Here is a 25,414-nt window from a genome sequence, read left to right as displayed (position 1 = left end):
AAAATAAAAGTTGCTGTATGGATATTGTGACAATGTCTGGAGAGTGCGGACTTAATTTCCCCCCTGCCAGGATTAGTCTAATCTGTGAATGGGGTTTAACCTTTCCCCAAAGGGCTCTGTGTGTGTGCGTCTGTTAAAGTCAACACACTTTGGTGGCCATTCGCACTCATGGATTTAATGTTTTGTTGTTTAACTTCGGAGCGTTATAATTGGGTATATTCTGCGATAATTAAATTTCCCCAATAACGAAAATTTCTGCCGGGGAATTGCAACATTTCAGCAATGGACCTGGCGGGAATACTCAGGCTCTCCTGCAGTAAATGAGAAATAAACTGTTAACAAGGAAGGACCAGATGCAGTTATTGCCTGTGTCAGACTCTGTTACCTGATGCTTCCTTTTGGTGCATAGCGAGGACTTTCATGCAGTCAAAAAACCTGGTGTGTTATAGCTCACCCCTACAGCAATTCACGACCAGCCTTCGAATGCTCTTGTACTGCTGTTATCTTTCTTCAAGGAAAGCTGGGTCCCTGTGGAGACTTTTTAGGTTTCTAGTGGAAGGGGCGAAATAACAGAACCAAAAATGGCAAGGGGACGGAGGAAAGAGCACCTTGTTAAACGGCTGAGTTCAGCCTTGTGCATGGTGATGGGGATGGTATTTGCGTCACGTAGCTTAGGCTCCATATTTATGAAATATCCAAGCAGGGTGGATTTGATTTAAATCAAACTGATTTAAATCACGATTTAAATCACGATTTAAATCACTAGTCAGTAAGGCTTGATTTAAATCATAGTTGATTTAAATCATAAAGACTAATTCTTGCTGGTATAACTTTAATATGCAAGTAGATGAAGATTTTTAGAATAACAACTTTTCATATTAGTTTTTTTTATCCCCAGTTTAATAGGTTAATCATTCATATTTGGACAACTTTACTGTTGTACTTAGGAAGGAGAAAAATAATCATTACCTTAATAATAACAATTTAAATAGATTTATTCAACTGAAACAATAACATTTCAGCAAATGTTATTTGCTTAAACAAACATCCATGTTTGTTAACTAATTTGGCTAAACAAAAACAAAATATATATATTTTAAGAAACTTAGACTGTCAGCCCAGCCTACACATGAAAAACTTAAATACTGTCCACTCCAAACAATCAGAAAAATATTGTTTCTATTCTATTCACTGAACTTCTTGAAACTTAGCACTGAAGGGGTTGCTTCTGTATTCATAGGTTTGTAGAACAATAGGATTAAGGTCTTTTTCTCAACTCTGTTCATGTTATAACATTTTTGCTGTGAAGAAGAGGCATGTGATCTCTGTTGAGTCAAATTCAGTTTTGAGAACTGCAAAAGTAAACCAAGCACCTGTGATAATATATTGTAGGCAGAGAAACTGCCCAATAATCTTACAAAAACCTCTGGAAGAGCATGACATTGTGAATGGATTAATGGAATTTATTTACCCCCAAAATTAAACATATACAACCTTATACTACAAAATTAAAAAACTAATCTTTATTTCATGATGGAATAACCTTTGGATGGTAATATGTTTTCCTCAAAAAGCATTTTATTAAAAAAAATCCAATTTAAATCAAAAAAATCGATTTAAATCAAAAAAATCGATTTAAATCAAAAAAATCCGATTTAAATCAAAAAAATCCGATTTTTTTGATTTTTTTAAAAAAAATCATTGATTTTTATCCACCCTGTATCCAAGGCAGGCGCACCAATTGAGTTAAACCCATTAACAGTGAATCTCACAAGAATCCCTGTAGCTTCTCATCACTCAATATCAGGCATTAAGATTGAATTCAGGCATCACCATACAAGATTACAGTCTCTGTAGAACCAGCACCGGACAGCAGAAATGGGCAGCTCATCATCAGGGATAGAATTCTTCTACTCCAAATAATTGCCTATTTGCTGTGCATTCCTACTCCATTCCTTACACTTTGATCCTCCTGCACATCTAGTTAGAACTTGCAGAATTAATATTGGGTTTCCTGTCACCTCACTCATTACTTTTGTCAGGGGAATTCAAGGAGCGAAGTCAAAAACCTGTTTTTAAGAGGCTATCTCTTAAAGTCTTTCCCCCCATTCTTTTTGTTTAAATAGAAACCTGTCTGTTAGCATGTCAGGTTATTTCTTTCTGCTATACAGGGAAGGACATCTGAATAAATTGCAATTCCACAGAGCTGGCATTGTTGATAGATCTCCAGCCAGAGACACACCTTTTGTAGAAATGCAAAAGGTTTTAGAAAGGTAGGTGTAGGTGTGTGTGTGTTGGTGTGTTCATTTAGCCACAATAAATGAAACAATGTTCTCAATGTCTGCTGGAATTTACCTGTCAAGGGTTTGAACTATGGCAGGAAAAGCCTAGAGCAGAGAAGTGTAGTGTAAATAAACAGTTGCATAATTGTGTTCATTGTAAAACTTTTTGGGTCATATTATGAACTAAGAGCTCAATGGAAGGACAGATCGTGAAGCTGAGGCTCCAATACTTTGGCCACCTCATGAGAAGAGAAGACTCCCTGGAAAAGCCCCTGATGTTGGGAAAGATTGAGGGCACTAGGAGAAGGGGACGACAGAGGACGAGATGGCTGGACAGTGTTCTCGAAGCTACCGTACCAACATGAGTTTGACCAAACTGCGGGAGGCAGTGCAAGACAGGAGTGCCTGGCGTGCTATGGTCCATGGGGTCACGAAGAGTCGGACACGACTAAACGACTAAACAACAAACAATGAACTAAGAATGTGCTGGAAAAGAGCACTTGCTTGTTTTTTTCAATAAATGCTTCTTTTAACTATCACAATTTAAACTTCAAGCGTTCTAATAACTGAACTAACACAGCTATTTTGTTGTTCTGATTATTCAGTTCAGATGGACAGAGCCATATTTGCTCCTCATAGGCCTTGATTTAGGTAAGATGCCATGATAGCTCTTCAGAAAATATGCTGATGCAACTGCTAGGGTTTGGTGCTGTTTCCCCACTCACTTGCTTTATTGAGGCTGTATTATTTACTTTCTTTTATTGCATAATTTACTACATTGAAGACCAGGCTATCAACAGTCTGTTCAGACACCACAAAAAGCGGGAGTACACATCTTGGGCCCTACATACGTAGTGCCAGTTATTTACATAGAAGCATCTACAAACGGAGGTGGAACATCTGTGTGTATGTAGGGGGGGAAATGTGAAGAAGTCTACATCACAGACTTTCTTTAATGCTCAGGATTGGCTAATGAATAGACTTGTGAATTGTGGAATGCTCTCCCTGGGGAAGCTCGCCTGGCACCTTCATTACATACCGTATCTTTAGGTGAGAAGCCAAAATGTTTCTCTAACCAAGCCTTTGGCTGATTAGCATCCCATGGCCTTTAAAGTATGTCTGTGGATGGGGGTTTATTCGTTTGGTTTGGTTTTATCATGCATTTTGTGTTCTCATTTTGTATTTTTATGTTGTGAAACGCCCTATGAGCTTCGAATGAAGGGCAGTATACAAATTCAAAACAATCAAAATAAATAAACAAATAAACAAACTATGTGCTCCTTTCATTCCTTCCTCATTTTATATTACTAGATTTCATAAGCTTTGTCTAACGCCTACCTATACAAATACTGAAACACGGGTGCAAAATGCCCCAAGCAGTTTTAGTTAGCAAGAAAAAAATAGAGCAATTGCAAATACGGAGAAGGGGGGCTGTTTATTGACTAAGATGTTTGCCAAGATTTGCCTTGATTTGTATGGAAAATGAAAACAGATGTGTGTTGGGGGTGTGTGTGTTCATCTTACCCATGCTAGTTCCTGTAATGCTAGACAGAAAGGAAATAAATGTGACAATGTTATTGTTTATAGAAGTGGTTTCTTTAAATGGATCTTTTAAATAGCCCATAATAGGAAAATCAAAAGTAATTTCTTGTGTCAGTTCAAGCATTAGCAGTTCATGTTCTACATGATACCTGATAGGATAATAGTAATGTCTAAAGTGATCAATATCAAAAGCTATTAACTGAGAAAATAGATTTAAGATAAAAAAACAAGAGTGATGTATTTCTTGTGGCATAAAAGCTTGCATTTTCAAGGCCCCCCCCCATTCAGAGGAACATTAAAGACATTGCTGAGAGGTAGAATGGCTGACCACAAGTGCTTGTAGGTCACCTCATACTAGAGACTTATTTTACTTCCATTAGAGGTGAACTAGAAAGCAACACAGGCCATTGGTATATGATCTTCTGCAGTAAATTAAAGTACATGAAATCATTTAAATTTGGCAGGTACATTTGATGAAAGCTGACTTTGTTTCTGTTCCATAATAGCATAATGGTAAAATAACATGGCATCATTTTTCATTCAAATAAGATGGTATGACTTTGCTGAAAGAGGTCAGAGGAACTGTTCTTTTGTTTTTAAGAAGCTGTAATACCGAACCTGGCTAATCTAATGTTCCACTGGAGTCAGTGAAACACCTCTGGAATATATAGTTTCAGGACAATTTTTTCATGAAACCTACTGTCGATAGGGTTCATATGCTGGCATTGAGGCTGGGCAATATATTGATATATCATCCCAAACTGATTTGAAGTCCATATCATGTTATGTTTCAAAATGCAGGAAAATCTGTGAAGCCAGCCAATGCCTCTACATAGCTGCATCCCTTTTTCAGACACCCTGATACATCAGTACACTGCGATGTTTAGCTGGTGATATATCGTGATGTTGAAAAGTAGATATCGCCCGGCCCTAGCTGACATCTTGCTGCTAGTTAAGAAAACCACTTCTGCATCCCACGGAGGTGGTGTTGTGGGCGTGGCCCGACTGAACTCTCGTGATGGGGGCTGAGAGCTCAGCCCCCTCGCGAGGGGGGAATTCCCGCCTCCGTCATACCCGGGCTGGCCAATCAGGCCAGCCGGGAGGCGGGGTTTCCCCTCTTTTAAACTTAGACGGAGGCGGGACTCAGCCTCTTTCGCCCTGGCTCCCAGTGCGATCGGATCACCCACCCACCCACCCTTTCGGCTAGGCAGGTTAGGCAGGTTAGGCCTACGATGCTATGGACTTCAGTTGGTCACCCTGGTTGGCTGGGGGGCCTGGTAGGACTTTTTCCACTTGGACTAGCCAAACTGGTTTTTTCACCTACCTCAGAGCAATTTGTCACAACTGGGTTTGGTGGTTAGGCATTGGAAATTTGCATAAATAATGAAGGGGGGCAGATTACGTCATCCTCTGCCCGAAATTGGAGGTATAATCCCATTAAAGGGGTTCCGGGGGCGGTAGCTTTGTCCTGAGCCTATAGCACCCCCCAACGTTGCCACAGGAGGTGTCTCAGTAGATGTACATCACTGGGCTCCTTTCTGGTGGTTAATTTCTCCCAGACTGTAACACACGGGTTACAGTCGGATATAGTCGGTTAGGGTCCAATGCCTAAGCCAATACCGCTCAACATCCGTAACCAATAAAGTTGTGGCCTTTTCACCCACTTAAAAATCATTTCACTGTGTCTTGCATCTTATTTCCTGGGAAGGGAGGGACATTGCCACACAACACAGACTTCCCATTGAATTTGGTGGGATTTGGGGATACTCTTCCAGGCACAAGGTAGCAACTCTAAGTCCTCAGGAGAACACTGCTGAAACAAGGTGACCACTTGGATGCAGATACTCTCACGCCCACTTTCATACCCTGTATTAGAACAACCTCTGGGCATCATTTCTGCCATCATCTCTCCTGACACAATATGCCAGCTTCATTGCTGCCAGGAAACTAGGAAGAGATTCTCAGAAGGGCAGTCTGGCGAGCAAGGACAGGCCTCAAATGTCTAGATAGCTGAAGGTTGCGTGAAATTAGGCCGAGGGACTGACGTTCCTCACCTCAGTTGCAGAGACAGGACAGCCTGTAAACTCTCAGAGATACAGAGGTCCCCTCATAATCATTTCTGCCATACTTGCAAAAGTGCTTCATTGCAATTTTGGTTCTGATGTGTCTCATTTTTCACTGGGTGGACCTGTTTCCCTCACAACTGTCCAATTCTAGCCTTTGATCCATCTCCAACATTTGTCTCTCTTATCCTTTCCTGTGTCCGCTGATTTGGGGAGCGGGGCACACTTTCAACGAAGTTGGACGTAACTGGCTTATAAAATGCTCTCCTGTGCTGATCTTCTGTTGTATTGTACCCATCTTTATTGATACCTATCTTTCCAAATGTCATAAATTATTTTGAGAGATTGATACCTGTATCTAAATGTATCTAAATTTTAAAGCATTTAAGTATCTAAATGCTTAAAATGAATTAATAAATGAATAAGAAAAAACGTGGTAAGGTTTTGTATCTCAGACAGCTTTTAAGTAAAATACCAAATTAGTGATTTGGGTCACAAGGATACGTTAGGTATGAGCAGCACACATATTAAGAATGTAATAGAATATTGAACTACGTAATCTTTTAAGCTATAGTTTTTCGTGGTGCTGATGCCACACTCAGTGATACAGCATCTTGAATATAAACCACTTGGATTAAGTAACACTGACCTCAATGCAACATGCTCCCGAAAGAAATATGCGCAGGTTTGTAGTCTTGGAAGGATAAAAGATTGTTATGCTTCTGGAGTCTTTACTAAAGCAGAGTGCCTATCAAACTTGGTACCCCCCTAAGCATGCATACAAGTATTTTAATGTAAGGCTTAATTCTGTTCAATAACCCTCATTTTCATAAATCTGCTGTTAAAGAAACAATCAAACAACACAGTTTAACTTCATTTCCATAGTCTCGGCAAGCTTTTACAAATTGTTCAGATGAACAGAAACTTTCTTTCTTCACAAAACTCTTGTTTTAAATATTCAGAGGAAACAATTTGCATTGTTCACAAAATCGCTTCACAAATTGGCCCAGCTTTACATATTTAACTTTATCTCTTCCTTTTTGGTAATGTCTTTCCTTTACACTCATTCTCACACAGTTTATCCGTTCCTATCTGCAGTAAGGTCTGCAGTTGTACAAAGAAGCACTTTATGATTTACGAGATGATCAGAGAAGCTGTAATGTGTACTCGGATGTAATTGTTTTGGTATTGACCGCATAACAAAACATGTGCTCTTTCTTCTTTTCTTAAATTTGAACATGGTGATTACAGTATTCATTCAATGCCATCGTTCTATTGGGATAGTGTTTCCACATCTTTTTTTCAACTTTGACCTTCTTTCTTGGTCCTCCTAACTCAGCATCAATCATCTTGTTTTGCAGATTAATGAGCAGAGAGATCCTTGCATGCAGTTGTGTGAGACCTCAGCTAAGCTCAGATACAGCCTTTTCCTAACAAAGTTGAGTTCAAATGAGATGTTTGGTCAGGCTTGCATGCCCAGAGGGCACCCGCTTCCTGAGGAGTCTTCAAAGGCGCAGTTCTCTTGCATGGTGTTTAGCATTACAACACTTCTCATTCAGCTCTAACCTTCTGCGTTGCCTACATTGAGGAGTACGAGGCTCCTAGTGTATTGTGAGATGGAAACTGAGATGTGAAAGCTAGGAGCTAAATGGCACCTTAAACCTAAGTTATGGGCACAACAAGGGAATGTCTAGGCACGCTTTTTAAATTAATGAATGAGCTGCAGCTAAAATCTTATATTCATTTTTCACATGGTCTAGTTTTCAGCTGAAGACTGAAAAAACATACACAAAGGCATGCTTCCCCTGTCTTCCCCTCTAATATTCTTAAGAGGGTCTGTTCTCCAGTCTTCAGAGAGTGGCTGGAAGTGGGGAGGCAGGAAAAGGTCCTCCTTTCCTTCCACTCTGCAGGTTTAATCTGAATTCTTGGGCGCAATAAGATGCTAAGAAACTGCTTGCGCTTATGAAATTCCTTGTCGCAAAATGTGCCTAGGACAATGGGTGTTTTAAACACTGGTGTGAGCAGGGTGAAATATCTCCTGGCTGACAGGTTCCAGCTCAGAGCTGGGGCCTGGGTTCTTTACGTCTGTGGCTTGTGCAATTGCAGTCTTCCAGATTCAGCAGCTTCCTCCTCTTCGGTCTCCTGGCTCCTGTTTGCAGTCAGGGCCATAACACAGACAAGGAAGAGGCAAAGCGAGGCAAGTCGAGGGAGGCATACCCTCCAACATTTCTGGACGCCTTCCAACATATATAAAAACATAATAAAATGTTAAACAACTTCCCTATACAGGGCTGCCTTCAGATGTCTTCTAAAGGTTGTATAGTTACTTAACTCTGTGGCTCGGAGGCCACATAACTCCATACGCTCCAATATTTCTCCAGTGAAAATAGGGACGCCCTAAGGCAGGCAAGGCCAAACTTGGCCCTCCAGCTGTTTTCGAACTACAGTTCCCATCATCCCTGATCACTGATCCTATTAGCTAGGAATGATGGGAGTTGTAGTCCAGAGTTGTAGCCCTTACCTTTCCCGCCCCAACCTGGCCACAGTGATCCATGTGACGGTCACCTCCAGGCTTGACTACTGTAACTTGCTCTATGCGGGGCTGCCCTTGAAACTGTCCCAGAAACTCCAGTGGGTGCAGAATGCTGCAGTGAGGCTCCTCACGGGGTCCCTGTCATGGGAGCATATTCACCCAGTGCTCTACCAGCTGCATTGGCTCTCGGTGGAGTATAGGGTCAGGTTTAAGGTGCTGGTTTTGACCTTTAAAGCCCTATGCAGCCTAGGACCCTTGTACGTATGGGACCACCTCTCCTGGTATGTCCTGCAGAGGACCCTAAGGTCCATGAATGATAATAGTTTAAAGGTCCCGGGCCCTAAGGAAGCCAGACTATCCTCTGCCAGGGCCAGGGCTTTTTCAGTGACGGCTCCGACCTGGTGGAATGCTCTGTCCCACGAGACTAGGGTCCTGCAGGACTTGATCTCCTTCCTCAGGGCCTGTAAGACAGAGCTATTCCGCCTGGCCTTCAATTTGAATTAGCCTGATCCTCTATTCCCTTTTCCCTTTCCTCTTCTGTGAAGAAACCCTTTCTGGTACCCCACATTTAAATTCCTCCCTGGTCTCCTTGCTGGTCCTAGTAGGACGAACTTGGCCAGTTAGCCCTGTTGATCATTTGATGTCTACTGACTGGGGTTCCCCCCCCAAAAAAAATGACCCCTGAATTTTTGAATTTTATTGATATTGATGCTGCATTTTATGTTGTATTTTATTGCTGTTTTATGCTGTTTTCAAGTCGCATTTTAATCAATGTTTTATATTTGCTGTTAGCTGCCCTGAGCCCGGTTTTTAAACCAGAAGGGTGGGGTATAAATATTATTATTATTATTATTATTATTATTATTATTATTATTATTAAAAACAGCTGGAGGGCCAAGTTTGGCCATGCCTGCCCTAAGGAAAAGCGGGACATTCCAGGATCAAATCAGAAATCGGGACAGCTTCTGTAAATCTTGGACTGTCTGTGGAAAATAGGGATAATTGGAAGGTTTGAGGATGCATATTCAGTCTTAGAGATCAGGACTCTATGGGGACAGATGCATTCGGATTTACCTGTGGGATAAGGTGGCAGTATATAGAGAGGCTAGAGGGCACCCCCTTCACCCACGGAGCATAGCCTGTCAGGAATCCAAGCACTGCAGGAGGAAAGGGTGTTAGATATTGGCTGGAGGGATGCCTTGGTTCACAATCCCTCCCACCGAGTCTTACAATACCCAACAGTTGGGTGAAAAGATATCTGTATTTGGAATAGTTGGAACGCAGGCATTGGGAGCTGCGGAACACAATATATCTGATTGTACAGTAAAGTCAGGCGCAGGGAAAAACCATGCGAACAAAGCAGCAGCTCTTTCTAAATCACCTTCCTCCCCCCAAAATGACAGTCTGTATAACCCTCATTGTAGAGGATCAGCCAAGAGGGTATTTAGTGTCTCTCATCCCATGCTGTGGAACACTCTTCGAGCAGAGATTCAGCAGGCATCTGGACTTTGAGGCACCTCTTGAAGTCTTTTTTTATGCCGACAGACTTAGGCATAATGTTTTAAATATTATTGAGGAGCCGTTCATTTTAATGATTGTTTCGTACTGCTTCTAATGGGTTTCTACGTGCTTATATTGCTCTGTGCCATCCTGATATTTTATGAGAGGGTGGTACATAAATAACGTCTATAAATAAATGTAAAATAGAGGACCAGCTCAAATATACTAAACGAGAGAGTTATATGTTTAAGATTTTCTTTTCCAGCCAGTTTATTTGCGTAAGAGACATCTGGAAATGGCATAGATATATATTTCTCTTTATGACACTGCCCTGGTGCACACAAACCAGTTTGCCTTATAGGTGTCAGCAATCGTTTCCATGCTATTGCAAGCCCTTTTCTTGTGGCGATGTGGAAAAACCATTAGACTCATGTGGCAAGCCCCTCCACACTGGTGTGGGAAATGGGGTGGAGATCTCACTAAGGTGGTAAAATAGGCATCAGCGCCCATAGTGGCTGGGGCAACCCTGTCAGATGGGTTGGGTATCAACAACAACAACAACAACAACAACAACAACAACAACAACAACAACATATTTTAAAACAATGTTTTAATGTCTATAGCATAGGTTTCAACCTTACAAGGAAAGTATATGGACACAAATATTACATTAAAATAGGATAGCCTGGGTCCTGTATACCTGAAGGAGCATCTCCACTCCCATCATTCAGCCCGGGCACTGAGGTCTAGCTCCGAGGGCCTTCTGGTGTTTCCCTCGCTGCGAGAAGCAAAGTTACAGGGAACCAGGCAGAGGGCCTTCTCAGTAGTGGCACCCGCCCTGTGGAACACCATCCCACTAGATGTCAAAGAGAAAAACAACTACTGTACCAGATTTTTAGAAGACATCTGAAGGCAGCCCAGTTTAGGGAAGCTTTTAATATCTGATGAATTATTGTATTTTAATGTTTTGAAGCCATCCAGAGTGGCAAGGGAAACCCAGCCAGATGGGCGGGGTATAAATAAAGTATTATTATTATTATTATTATTATTATTATTATTATTATTAAGATAAACACTCTCAGGTAAAACCTGTTAGGTATCATTTAAATTATTTCTACATTATGTTAATTTCTCCTCTGCGCCTGGTCTCATCCTGTGAACATTGAGCCTCGAAGGTGATGCAAACCTGCATGTTAGATGCAGATATGCATATAGCATCCCATTTAGTTGGGGTTTGACCTCCTTACATTTCCTTTGCTCTTGGAGCTGCTACCTGCCCATCATTCCTTCTGGCAACAGGTTTTGAAATCATGACCTGTCTGAAATTCATAGAATCACAGAGTTGATTAAAAACCAATCCGTTAATGAAGTAGTTAAGACAAAAGAATTATTAACGGATTGGTTTTTAATCGACATAAAGCAGCTGTTGTATTGCTAACCAGTCGTTGAGGAGTCTTTTACCTGTGATTTTTCTGTAACTCGAAACTACCTAGGGGGTGTGACCAGAAAAGTGGCACTGAAAGATGATTTTAACTTCTGCAAGGACATTTGTAAAATGGGGGGAGCTTTATAGCTACTTGTTTCTATGTAAGGACTCACCTGAGCCATATATTTCTAAATTCCCACACTCTTGGAGGTCCAAACAGGAAAAGATAAATACTGAAATATTACCATCTTATTGTTTTAACTGAATATTGACATAAACAATCTGTTTCGTGAAGTGTATATATCTGGGGATTGTTAGTCCAATATGTGTAGTACTTGTCTGCGTTCATTTATCACAATGACTTTCAGTGAAATCCCCAAATAAAAACAAACCACTTGCTCATGCTCAAACGCACGCAATATGGAAAATACTGAAATTCACTGCTTTTTAATGCAACCAGTGTAATATGGAGTGGCACAACATCACATCCTTCTCCATGGGCTATAACTGGCCAATAATATTTCAAATAATACTTATATGCACACACAAACATGCACTCCCCCCACCCGAAGATTTTGCAGTTCCAGTACAAAATACCGGTAACAAAGCATTGGCCAACATTTCATTAAGCACTCATTTCAAGCATAGCCATCAATTTTTGCTTACATATTCTCTATTCAGAGTCACCAGAGATCAAATTTACTGAAAGCTTAGCACAACATACAAATTGCTATGACCTTCACCAACGTCTTTTAAACAGATTATATTTTTTAAGGGATAGAATACTGAATCTAGCAGTCCTTTTATAAATCCCTTTTTACAGTCACCAGAAATGAGAGCCGTTTCCCCAATAAATCATCCTGGAAATTAGGATGCAAAGGAACTCTGATTTACATAGATATATTATAAATGATACGTTGGCAAGTCTCTGTTGTAAGCCAGTTGAAATTTGGCTGCTGTTAACAAAATGCCTATTCATGTTGTGTATTTGGAATATTCTTTCTCCAAGTTATCCAGCAAAATTGTAAGTGGGTTTAAGGGGATCATATACTCTGTGATGAGTTTTATACAGCTAAGGATTCTTGCCCAATATCAAATTACCCTTGGAAATGACCACCAAATATGTAACTAACTTTCTCTGTAGCCATACCTCTTCCAACATTTTTTTGGATATTTCTTGTTCATTCATCAATATGTTGTTGTTTTTTAAAGGAAGAAGAAGAAAAATAAGAAAAATCGGGAAAGGATGCTTTGCTCGGTCTTTTTCATAAACTTGTTTTCTTTTCCAGTATTATTTCATGCCAGCATGTTAGGAGTTGGTTTTTTTGGTCTGCAGCCTTTTGAACATTCGTTGAACAGTTGTACATTAGCTGTGCTGACTGTTTTATGATGAAAGACTGGGATCTCAGCTGGGGAGCATAAGGAAGGTCATCTGCCAGCTGTCTTAAGCTATAAGGATTTAATGGGGGGAACTAAGCTAATTTGATTGTTTGGCAAAGACCTCCTTTGATCTTCTTGTATTTGTTTCACTTACTCAAATATGTAAGCACAGGGTGCTGAGATACACAGAGGAAGAGTGAAAACATATTACTCAGACAAGCTTGTCTACTCTCTTCTTTCCCCACCAAAAAGAAAAGGGGGGGGGAAGCAGCAGTGTTTATGCCTTAACTAATGCCAGCCACGAATGTCTTAACCAAAATAGATGCCTAACCCTACAACTCCACTTGGGCCTACAGATCATCCAAGAAGCTCACAGGCAGGGTGTGTATGCAAAAGCCTTTCTCTGTTTTGCCCCCTACCATAGTGCTTCTGAATATGACATTTCCATATAGCCAGTTACCAATAGCCATTGATATTAGTGGCTATTAGTGGCTACCACCCATAGATGCCTTTGATTGGACTTAATCATCCAGGGGTCCTTTGCCTTTGCCTTAATGCAGACCTGGGTTTTCCTTTCTTTGCAGCCCCAACAGAACCTTTGCTGTGCAAATTTGCTGACGGAGGGCAAAAGAAACGACAGAATCAAAGCAAGTACACGCAGAATGGGAGGCCATGGCCAAGAGAAGGAGAGGTGAGTCACAAATTATCTTCAGTAATGCCTTGGGTATTTGGGTTGAGGTGATTGAGGAGCTGACTTGAGGGACCTTAATAAAAAATAGGTCAAATGAGTCTAAGGATAAATACATATGAAGAAAGGGCATTACAAAACCATTCGTTAAATGTGTTTAGCCCTAGTGTTCTCACTCAGTAGTGGTAAATGAGCAAAAATACGTATATTTAGCATAAGGATTGCTGATTGTAGCCTTAGGGGCAGTAGATTTGTACAGATGAGTTATCAATACTGTTCTCTTTTGCAATGCTCATAAAATGGAAAGGACATCTATATGAGAGAGTTAGTTGGATCTACATATAGTTTCACTTAGTTAAAATCAATGTGCAATCATGGCTAACTTAGGTCTCCTTGATTTCAGTAGGAACTTTGCCAGGATCCAACTCAGTGATTTAGTTCAGGAAATCAGATATTTTATTCCAACAGATCCATTCATTATTAGGCCAGCGGTATACATAATTAATGGGACCATTGTAGGAGTTGCATTCATCAAGTCGTCTGCATAGCTGGTTTTCCATCGTTGGCATCTACAAAGATACTTTCCATACTCCTAGAGGCACACTACAAAGGAGGTTAACAAAAAGCCATTGTGAGGGCATGCCTGTAACACAGTGCCTATAATTTGAAAAGGAATTCTACAGCTGGCATATCCACCCTTCTGTACCTGACCAGGATTGTTCCCAGTTGAGGTTGCTGTTACTGATATTTAGGATGCTGTATTTTGGGAAATGCATGGTGGAATGAAAGGGGAACAAGTTTGACCTATTCATACTTAGGATTTTTGCTCTATCTCTGTTATAACAAAATGCATTATTATGACGTACTAGTTTCCCACAAGGCCATTAGAACAGCCTAATTTTAAATACCTTCTTCTCATTTCTATTCTTCTAAACATTTAGGCATGATGAGCCCCTGAATAACTCCATATGTGCTTTGCATCACAGAGTACTTATGGAAGAAAAGAGGAAATAGGCTTGGTACTATTTTTTCTTTTTTTTAATACTAGTAGCACATTGAGCCATTTGTATCACTGGAGTAAATCTCATTCAAATTCTTCCACATTCTCATGGAAATGATTAGTGAAAGCATATTTTTAAACTAGGGAGCGCCTTAGCAGTTGTCATTTGGGTTATAAAAGCGTGTCTCTCTAATATAATTACGAAAACAGGTGTGTGTTTAAAATTTGGATGTTTTCTGTTTGTATTTGTGTGTGTTTTAAATGGCTAATAACTGGTGGTTTTTAAAGATGGTTAGCAGTTTTCAACCACATTTTGCCCTTTACAAAGTAAGAATGTGGCTTGATAGTCTTGGCAGATACGTTATAGACCTTCAGTCTGGAGAGGGACATACAGGTACTTAAGCACTACCAGTAACTCACAAAGATTGACAGGGATTATGTTCTGGAAAACATATACGGTGTGTTGCTCACTTTCACAAGATGGTTGCCATGTGCTGTTACAACATAAATCCCCCAAGTATTGCCAGTGTGGCAACAACATTGACATGGGAGGTGGCATAGTCTCAAAGGAGCCATTATGCTTTGTTACGCTGGTGACCAAGACCAAGAAGCTTCCTTTTAGAGCCTTCGTGGCACATGGCCTGAAGAATCTATTGAGCTAGCAGCACCCAGGAAGGCCTTGGTATGACAGACTGCAACAGGAAAGGCCTTGAAGACAGACTTATATAGCACTTTCTAATGATGATGATGATGATTTATTTATACCCCACCCATCTGGCTGGGTTTCCCCAGCCACTCTGGGCAGCTTCCAACAAAATATTAAAATTCAGTAGTCCATCAAAGATTAAAAGATTCGTTCAACTGGGCTGTCTTCAAATGTCTTCTAAAAGTCTGGTACAGTGGCACCTCGGGTTACAGACGCTTCAGGTTACAGACTCCGCTAACCCAGAAATAGTACGGTAGTGCCTCGACTTACGAATTTAATCCATTCCGAAGGCACCTTCGTAAGTCGAAAAATTCGTAAGTCAAAAAACGCCATTGGAAACGCGATTTCCCATAGGAATGCATTGAAAACGGAAAAAATCGTAAGTCGAAGCAACCCTATCTAAAAATTCGTAAGTCGAAAAATCCCTATCTAAAACCGCCACAGTTTTTTTTCCAGATGTGGAGACATTCGTAAGCGCGCGGCCATTACCCCCATTCGTAAGTCGAAAAATTTGGTTGTCGAGTCGTTCGTAAGTCGAGGTACTACTATACCTCAGGTTAAGAACTTTGCTTCAGGATGAGAACAGAAATCGGGCAGCATGGCGGTGGCGGGCCCCATTAGCTAAAGTGGTACTTCGGGTTAAGAACAGTTTCAGGTTAAGAACAGACCTCCGGAACGAATTAAGTTCATAACTAGAGGTACCACTGTACTTTGGATTGAGCTTGGAAGCATACAACAAGCCAATGTAACTGGTACAGAGTTGCTGTTCTATGATCCGTTCATCTTACACTTGTCAGCAGTCGGGCAGCTGCATTTTGCACGAATTGAGGCTTTCTGCCTCATTTTCAACGCAGCTCCATGAGAATTCCAAAAAAATTCTATGTGCTGTATTTCCAGTCTGAATATTGATCTAAGCTGCAGATAAATTTGACTGAAAATAGTGTTATTTTAAAACTTGAGGTTGAAATTATTTATCTGTAAACAATATATGTACAGTGGCTTTTTATAAGAAATGATTGGAAATATATAGTGAATATTCTGGTGCTTTATTACACAAAATTCCTGCAAAGATACACCAGTGTATATGGTAAAAAGGTAAAGGACCCCTGGACGGTTAAGTCCAGTCAAAGGTGACTATAGGATTGTGGTGCTCATCTCGCTTTCAGGCTGAGGGAGCCGGCATTTGTCCACAGATAGCTTTCCGGGTCATGTGGCCAACATGACTAAACTGCTTCTGGCACAACGGGACACCGTGACGGAAACCAGAGCACATGGAAACGCTATTTACCTCCCCGTCCCAACAGTACCTATTTATCTACTGGCACTGGAGTGCTTTCGAACTGCTAGATTGCCAGGAGCTGGGACAGAGCAATGGGAGCTCACCCCGTCACATGGATTTGAACCGCTGACCTTCCGATCAGCAAGCCTAAGAGGCACAGTGGTTTAGACCACAAAGAATCAGACTGTGGTTTTAAAAACATACTTGACAAAACTGGATAAGTTAGATTAGGAAGAGCAAAAGATTCATTGCTCTTACATTGGCTTTTTAAAATCATACATCTAAGTAGAAAATGGACTTAAATGAGCCACAGCAATAGCCTATATAATGCATCCGGAGACTGATCTCTTTGCAATAATAGAGTCATGAGCAATCCAGTCATATAACTCTGATGTTTATATGATGAGTTTGCCTGAGATTAGACCAGGTTGAAATTAAGTAGTTTACTGCAGACAAGGGATCACAGATGCTTCCTTCATTCTTCCCCCTTTGCCACTTTTAATACACTTATCTAGAGCTAGGACTTCCTTTGTAAATAACCAGTAGGTAAACCTATGTACTGTATGTGCTCAAGCATGGAAAGAAAAAAATGAATTATTCTTAACACACACACACACTCTTCCTACAACTGTTCCTTTAACTTTCTCATTTTTGACCTACCATTTATTACTTTTCTACTCAATGCCCTCTAGCAATTTAAAGAGAGAAATATACAGAGGTCATTTGGGAGACTGGGATTTCCCTACTTGGTTGTAAAGTCAATAGCTGCAGGAAAGTCAAAGTTTTTGATCCTGGTGCCAATCATTTTCTCCCTACGAGCAGCAGGCATTTAGAAACGATTAGTAGGTCTCTGTTGGGTATATTTCAGATCTCAGACACAGGCTGTTTTATGCTTCCAAGCAGACAGGTAATACTGGATTGAGCTCCATAGTCCTCTATGGACAGAAATGATTCAGTCTGAGAGCTAGCTGCGTTTTTATTCTTGGCTCTATGCACAAGACTTATGAAGGGACCTGGGAACTCTCGCAGATTGTCCCCAGTTGAAGGGCCCCACATTCCTCTGACCCAAAATATACCAAATGACCTGTCATCCGATGTGGGGACCTTAATCACGTTCACAATGATTATCTTATAATGGGCATTCCTATGGGGCTGAGCCAACGAGATTTCTGGGTGAAGATGAGTTAGGGTGCTTGTCCTTGAAATCAGGCTGGATTTGAATTTGTTGGTTTCTGGTTGGTATCTCTGGTAACTTCTCTCTTTCATCATGAATATTGGCACATACTATGGATGCCTGCTCTGTAGTGAGTCAGAAAACAAGCAGTGGTGGTCTATAGGAGGGAGAGAAATAATGCAAGTGAGAAATAGAACAGAAAATCCTGCCATAATATTTCCATATGTCTCAACCCTGAGCACTTGAGTCGTGTTGATTTCCTTGGAATTTACTTCCACTTAATTATATTTAGTATCACAGCCATAATGTTTAGCTATGTCAGTTCAAATAGTTCCAGTGCACAAAGCACATGTGGTAGTTTATTTCATATATTCACTTCCAGGTCCTCAGACCTATAGAGAATTGATTTGGGGGATTTTGCTGGCCCTCTATAGGAATACCAGGTGATTTGGAGCTAATCTGGGAGATGCATCTATAAAACAACGTTTCTCTCTGAGACAATCAGGAGATACTGTAATAAATAGATAGTACAAATCAGAAGATAACAAATACTGGGACAGATCTTTAAGGACTCATAACATTCACATCAGATTGGGTGTAGGCTTAAGCTTTCCAAGCTTCTTAACTCCTTCAGCATCTAGTTAATTTTTGCTTTTTTTATGCTTCAGCCGAAGCAAAATTAGTGAGGAACAGAATAAGATGTGTATGGAAAGAATGGCTCCCCCTCCCAAGTGAGCCTACTCCTTTCCCCATCATCATTGCTAGGGCTAGCATCAAGAGCTGATATCATTATGTGCCTGATGACATCTTGACAGAAGGTCCATCATGGATCAGAGCCCCTTGATACCCTTCTCCAGCTGCCTCTCTTATCTGGTTCCCTGTTCTCATGCAATGAGCTAGCACAGGCATCTCCAAACTGTGGCCCTCCAGATGTTTTGGCCTACAACTCCCATGATCCCTAGCTAAGAGGACCAGTGGTCAGGGATGATGGGAATTGTAGTCCAAAACATCCGGAGGGCCGAAGTTTGGGGATGCCTGAGCTAGCAGGTAGCAATGATAGCTACAAGGGGAACACAGTACAGTTGACTAAAGATGTGTGCCAATTTTGTGTTCATAAATCCATTTCTTCCTGATTCTGCATTGATGCACATTTGTATTTTATTTCTTAAAATGGAAATATGTACATAATGCATTGTTGTTGTTTTTTAGTCGTTTAGTCGTGTCCGACTCTTCGTGACCCCATGGACCATAGCACGCCAGGCACTCCTGTCTTCCACTGCCTCCCACAGTTTGGTCAGACTCATGTTCGTAGCTTTGAGAACACTGTCCAACCATCTCATCCTCTGTCGTCCCCTTCTCCTTGTGCCAACATCTTTCCCAACATCAGGGTCTTTTCCAGGGAGTCTTCTCTTCTCATGAGGTGGCCAAAGTATTGGAGCCTCAGCTTTACAATCTGTCCTTCCAGTGAGCACTCAGGGCTAATTTCCTTCAGAATGGATAGGTTTGATCTTCTTGCAGTCCATGGGACTCTCAAGAGTCCCTCCAGCACCATAATTCAAAAGCATCAATTCTTCGGCCATCAGCCTTCCTTATGCTCCAGCTCTCACTTCCTACAACTCTCACATGTACACGTATACAATTTAAGCTTTGCTGAAAGAAATGCCCTTTTAAATATCAATTAAGTACTACTTGTGGGCTGGGCAAAACTGGATATACATAATGCATATAAATACATAAAAAATAAATAAAACAAACTTTCTATATATATATATATATAGACACACGTACATTTCTAAATATTTGTATCCTAAAATATGCTCGTTAAATGCATTTTGGAAATTTTTTCAGCTGAGAAGAATTTGGAAGAGTGCAAAATCAGAAGGATTGTAATATTTCAGTCTGCATATTAGTCCGAGGAGTGCAGATCAGATTACTTCACAACCTAATCGCAAAGATCAAATTCATCAAGCTTCTCTAACATGAGCATAAATGGCTACTATTTCTGAGCACACGGTATTAGAAATGTCAGCTGTAAGCATTTATAATAGATCGGAACAGTCACTGTATTAAAATCAAATACACTGGTTCCATTAATGTCATGTTTATTTTTCATGCAGTGTGCATTGAAATGTATTCTGCAGCTACACGCAGTGTGGTTTTAAATACAGGCCATTTTCAAAAAAAGGGTGTCAGCATCAAAGGTAATCCCAGGGATTGCCTAGCAAGAGGCAATAGAGCTTAGCAGGGGATAACTGCTAGGAAAGAATTTTGAATTCCTGTACCATTTTTTATATAAACATGTTTGTGGATTTGGAGCTGACTTGGCTTGGCCTAACTCAGTCGCATACAGGTCTTACTCAAAACTGCACACCCAACCTTAATAGAAGCCAGAAACATTATTTTCATAGCATATCAAGGGTCCCAGTACATCGAAATGAGTGTCTCTCAGCATGTTTCATTGGGGAGAACACCTTATTTATTGAATGTACAGCTGTACGTTCATAACATGCTATGTCTAAATGTTTGATTTATTGTTTAAAATGTTTTTTGTTTTTAAAAATTGTAAGCCTTTTAATCACACAGTAAGTTTTTTTTTAAGTTAGAACTGTCATAAATTATCAAAAGAAAGATCAATGCCAAGTTAACTCGCCCGCTGAGTAAAGCTTATTTTACTACAGGAATGTTTAAACCGATTCTCATTTGGACTGTTGGCTCCATCCTTTTCTTCTTCAAAGGGCTTCTAGCTCAGAATACTTACAACGAGGAAGGTTTATTCTCTTTCTATTTATTTATTTTCTTTTTTGGCCAAATCACCCCCCATGTTTCTTACAACTTTTAAACAATTCCTATGACCCATTTCCTCTCCTCTTCCTTATGTGTCTACCACATGCTTATTAGTTTCCAGATTCTTATTGTTTACTTTCTCCCTGGCATCTTGCTTTCTGGCTGGGCTTTCGAGTTATAGTCCATCTCATTTATTTGGGTCATTATGTGTGCCAGTCACCCTCCTCTGTATGGCTCACCTTGTCAGGCTGACATTGTACTTAAATTACAAGTTCTTACCAGTAGGCAGGCTGTTTGCTTTTATTTTTCCAACTGAAGAAGATGGAGACAAGCCTACAAAAGGCGTATAGACCTCTGATGACACACTGAGTCTATCAGTTTACAGCACTGTCAGTCAAAAGGGAAATAACCAATAATGGTATGTGTGAGGGACAGAACGTACCGGCAGGTCCCTCCCATCTTGAGCAGCAGCTCATCACCCAATGAGAGTGCTAGAGGGGAGGAAGAGATCTCCAGCGGAGATTCAGGAAGTGGTGTCCGAGGCTCAGGCAAGGTAGCGGAGCCCGTGCCCAGTGTAGGAAGAAGACCAGTCCCACCGACCCCAGAACTGAGGAGGAAGCGAAGGGGGCGGAGATTCAGTATGCCGAGATTACTTTGCTGGAGGAAAACGCGCGAATCTCCATTCGGAGGTCCTGACCACTAACTGACAACATGTACATAGTACTGCTCTGCACTGTAAATAATCAGCACTAAATAAAAGCATGAAAAGACAACGCCTGGAGGAGTCGTTACTCTAGAGTAGCCACCCACGCGCCTGTGACAGTATGGATTGCATTATGATTGGCCCATGGTTGGCATTAAGAGTTGACACTCAGTTCCTCTGGTTCCTTTTGCATTTTAAACATTATTACATGATCTGAACACCCCACTCATTGAGTAAGCAGAATAAACGGGGTAAAATGTGGCACGACTGTATTTTGCGATGTCAGGTCCAACAGTGGTTGCTGTGACCAGCGTTGCAGTTTTATCTCGTTTTGCTGGTTTAAAAGCAACATCCCAAGTCATTGGGGTGATGTTATGATTACAGTGTACCACTGAACATAACTGCCCGGGCCTTATAATTATTGTGTCCCAACATAGTTTGCTGGTTTAATAACCGATCGTTTGTCTGTAAGAAGGGAATGAATGTGAACCAGCTTGCATTTTACACCATTTAACTGTTTTGTAGTTCATATCCTAGCCATGGTCTATAAGGGGCAGGGCCTTAGCTAGGGGGTGGTGAGGAAGGCCCCCGCCAGGAGTGCAGGCGGGGGAGAGGGCCGCAAAAATGGCTAAAAAAATAAATATTGGATTTTCTGTGAAAGAATTCATTACAAGGTGAAGTGTGTGAGGAATTGAATGGGGTGGGGGGTTGGAAGAGAGGCGGAAAGAAGAGTTAATTTGTCCATGGCTAGGGGGCGCAATCTGGACGGTTCTGCCAGGGGGGTAAGATCACCTAGCTATGGATCTGATAAGGGGGTGTCAGTTTCCCACAACAGGATTAAAGTCTCCAATACAGAAAAGCACGATTGCTATCATGGGCTCTAAACCGAGCATTTTAAATGCTTGACACATTCAGCTAAAGAAAAATAAAATAACGGACAGTGCAGAAGGTGCAAATCAGTGGAAATAAACAGAACACATTTACCAGGCAATTGTATCCTATTTCTTGGAGAATGAAAATATCTACATGGTGTTGCATCTTTCACCTCCATCTCAGGGGGCAATTCAAGAGGGGGAAGATGAACCAAAGTGGTTTGCAAGGAGAGTGGAGGAGAGAATTTGCACATTGCTTACTGAATGTATGAAGTGGCCAAATGGTCATTTTTCTACTTCATTACAAAAAAACCACCACATTTCCCGAGTACGGTACTCTCCCTGCACCTTTGAGCTCCTCATATAATGTATTAAATTCTGGCTCTGCTTCCTAGAATGACCATTCTGTAGCCACATGGGGATTCTAGGATATAAGCTTTGTACAAAGAACCTCAAACCACTCTAAGCACAAATGGGCCTTTCATAAACTCAGGAGAAGTATTACAACTTGCAACGCTCCAAATGTTGCTGGAGTCCAACCCCATTCATTCCTGATCATTGGCCATACTGCCTGTGGCTGATGGGAATTGGAGTCCAACAACAGTCACACAACATTGGGGGATGAAATGGTCAGCCAAGGAGGGCTTGTCACGATATACCATTTTATAAAGAGCCATGCAAGGGTTGTTGCTTTTTAACTCAAGGCGGAAAAAGACCACCCAGGCACCGCTCACATTTGATAAGTGAGTCTGCACACAGACACCACAATATTTCTTCTAAGTTCATCCGCTCTCGGCAAGAGAGACGGGGGACAGGGGACAATACCTCTTTCATGGTGAATGAAGACTTTTGTGAAAATAGAAACAGCACGAAATTGACATCAATAGAATGCAAGTTTTAAAAAGCACTAAAAGTCAGTTTATGACCAAAAAAGGGGGAAAAGAGAGGATTATATAGTGGGTTCACTAATTTCTCCCCTTTTTCGTGGGTTGTTGTGTTTATGTGTGATATAAAAAGAGTAACCTTCTGTTTTCCCCCCTAACTGTGTACAGGCTGGCATGGCCTTGACATATGACCCCACGGCCGCTATTCAGAATGGGTAAGTAGCATATACTTTACTATTTAAAAAATAAAACACAGCACCATGATCTCCCCCCCCCAAAAAAAACTGATTTCCAGCAGCAAAAAAAAAAAAAAATCATTTAAAAAACAAGTCCCCCACAAAATGCTGTTGAAAACAAATTTAAGCTAGCTTGTCAAACATAAATGCTAGTTTTCTCTCCCCCCCCCTTTTGCATCCTGTTGTTTATATCATGTAGCTGACTGTGAAGCCTTTTCTCATATTCATTTGGCAACTGCAGATTTACGTAGGTTTGCACGTTCTCTGGAATCATTCTCTTTTCCTGACAGTAGATATGTTCTGGCAATGGATAGTAGTTCCCTCAGTATGCCTAGTTTCTTCACTCATGAAGCATACATAGAGTATTCAAATTATCTTCAGGACTAGGGAAGGATCATTTATCCCCTGAATGCCCCTCATACCAAAGGTCTTCGTCATCATTGTCCTCCTCCTCCTCATCATCACCACAGGTATTTGTCAGGTCGTGATTTATCAGTGCATTTTACACTTCCAAACAACCATTTAAAGGTGTTTCTGATCATCTTTTAGTGAAAACTAGCAAATGTGCCAAACCCCATCCGCCACCCTCTTGGAGAAAGATCCTCTCATTTGAAGAGAAACATTTTTTACTCTGGAGTAATGACTCCCTTGAAAGTTCATGTACTCCCATTCATGGGGAGTGACTGAGATAAAATTGTAAGCCTCTCAATAATATACATTTTTCCTGTGTGGACAATCTCCATGACAACGTTCCGCCAGAGAGAGAGATTATCCATGTGCACATAAAGTTAGAATAATAATAATAATAATAATAATAATAATAATAATAATAATAATAATAATTCCCCCAGCCCATCTGGCTAGATTTCCCCAGCCACTCTGGGCGGCTCCCATTCGAATATTAAAAATACAATACATGCATGTGGGAGCCATTTTTGGTTGTTTCTTTGTGTGGGTTGGTGACTTCCAAGCAGGGGTATCACCAGATCTCATCACCAGAATCCTGCCTCAGAATTTCTCCTTTGAATTTCCAAGAAACTGGAGGTTGTACTGGGCTTTTGATTCATGGTGGTTCTTTCCTCTCAGCACTCTCGCTGTCTCCCTCTCAAACAGCCCTCTCTAGAGAACTTGACGGATGACATCTTTCCCTGCCTTGTCATCCACAGAAAGGGTTGCACATGGTTACTGTAAAACAGACTTGCTGGCTCCAACTCATCTTTCTCATTTCTAATCTGATATCATGGCAATGAAAGCCTCCAATGTAATAATGCTTGGTAATACTTAAGCTTTATGTTAGCCCAGGGATATTGTTCATGAGCTTTTTGTCAGAAATACCTATGGGTATGCCACGCAAGGAGATAATGTTTATTTCTGAGGATAAATATGAGGCATTGGCGTTGTGCAACTTCACATAGCGGTAGTGAAATTTTTGGCACTGAAATACAGCCTGTATAGGACAAACGATGATGCATTTCGCAACCGTGGATTCCTTCTGTGATGTAGACGTTGAAATATGTGAACTGCCTGCTAGTTATCAGCAATGTGTCCTGAAGAACTCTGTTGTAAACCAGGTGTTATCTTGTTAAGGACATTTGTAAATCTGTCCTTGTAGCCTGAGTATATACAGCAAAGATGTTAGTATATCAAAGAACAAAATTACAATTGTGGAGTGCAGTTACAGATCAATAAATGATCTCCTGTCAGGTGTATTATTCTATATAAAAGGTATAGTCTGGACATGCGTAGAAAAGGTACAGTTAAGTCTAGGCACGAACGACTCTGGGGTTGCAGTGCTCATCTCGCTTTAAAGGCTGAGGGAGCCGGTGTTTGTCCGCTTCCACAGACAGTTTTTCCAGGTCATGTGGCCAGCATGACTAAGCCGCTTCTGGTGAAACCAGAGCAGTGCACAGAAATGTTGTTTACCTTTGCGCCGGAGTGGTACCTATTTATTTACTTGCACTGCGTGCTTTCGAACTGCTAGGTTGGCAGGAGCTGGGACCGAACAACAGGAGTTCACCCCATTGCAGGGATCCGAACCGCCAACCTTTCGATCAGCAAGCCAAGCGGCACAGTGGTTTAACTCGCAGCACCACCCTAGCTACATGCTTTTAAAGTCTGCCATGTCAGATTGTGGACCTTACTGGGTTTTTAAAAATAATTCCTTATGCCTTTTTTCGTGTTTTGCCATACAAGGAACCTTACACTCCCACAACACATTTTATGAACTAGGGTATTTTCTTGTCTATTGATTCATTGGGATTATGTGTCTGGGTGCCAATTTCAACTGATATTGAGTGTTCCCGATTTGGAAACCTTTTGAGCATTAAAAGAGACAAGTGAAACCATTAGTCTAGTTAGAATA

At 41.0% G+C, this 25,414-nt stretch overlaps 1 protein-coding gene across 5 annotated transcripts in view; it reads left to right on the top strand.

Annotated features, from left to right (window-relative positions):
- RBMS3 (RNA binding motif single stranded interacting protein 3) overlaps nt 1-25,414 on the top strand; it is a 755,586-nt gene that overhangs the window by 649,009 nt on the left and 81,163 nt on the right. For all 5 annotated transcript variants that reach the window (XM_035130054.3, XM_088653927.1, XM_035130057.3 and 2 more), the window contains 2 exons: nt 13,311-13,417; nt 22,985-23,031. In XM_035130054.3, coding sequence (XP_034985945.3) covers nt 13,311-13,417; nt 22,985-23,031 — 154 coding nt within the window. The remainder of the gene's footprint in view (nt 1-13,310; nt 13,418-22,984; nt 23,032-25,414) is intronic.

The sequence above is a fragment of the Zootoca vivipara genome, chromosome 11, assembly GCF_965207765.1.
Source record: "Zootoca vivipara chromosome 11, rZooViv2.hap1.1, whole genome shotgun sequence".
NCBI lineage: Eukaryota > Metazoa > Chordata > Lepidosauria > Squamata > Lacertidae > Zootoca > Zootoca vivipara.
This window is presented reverse-complemented; position numbering and strand designations above follow the sequence as displayed.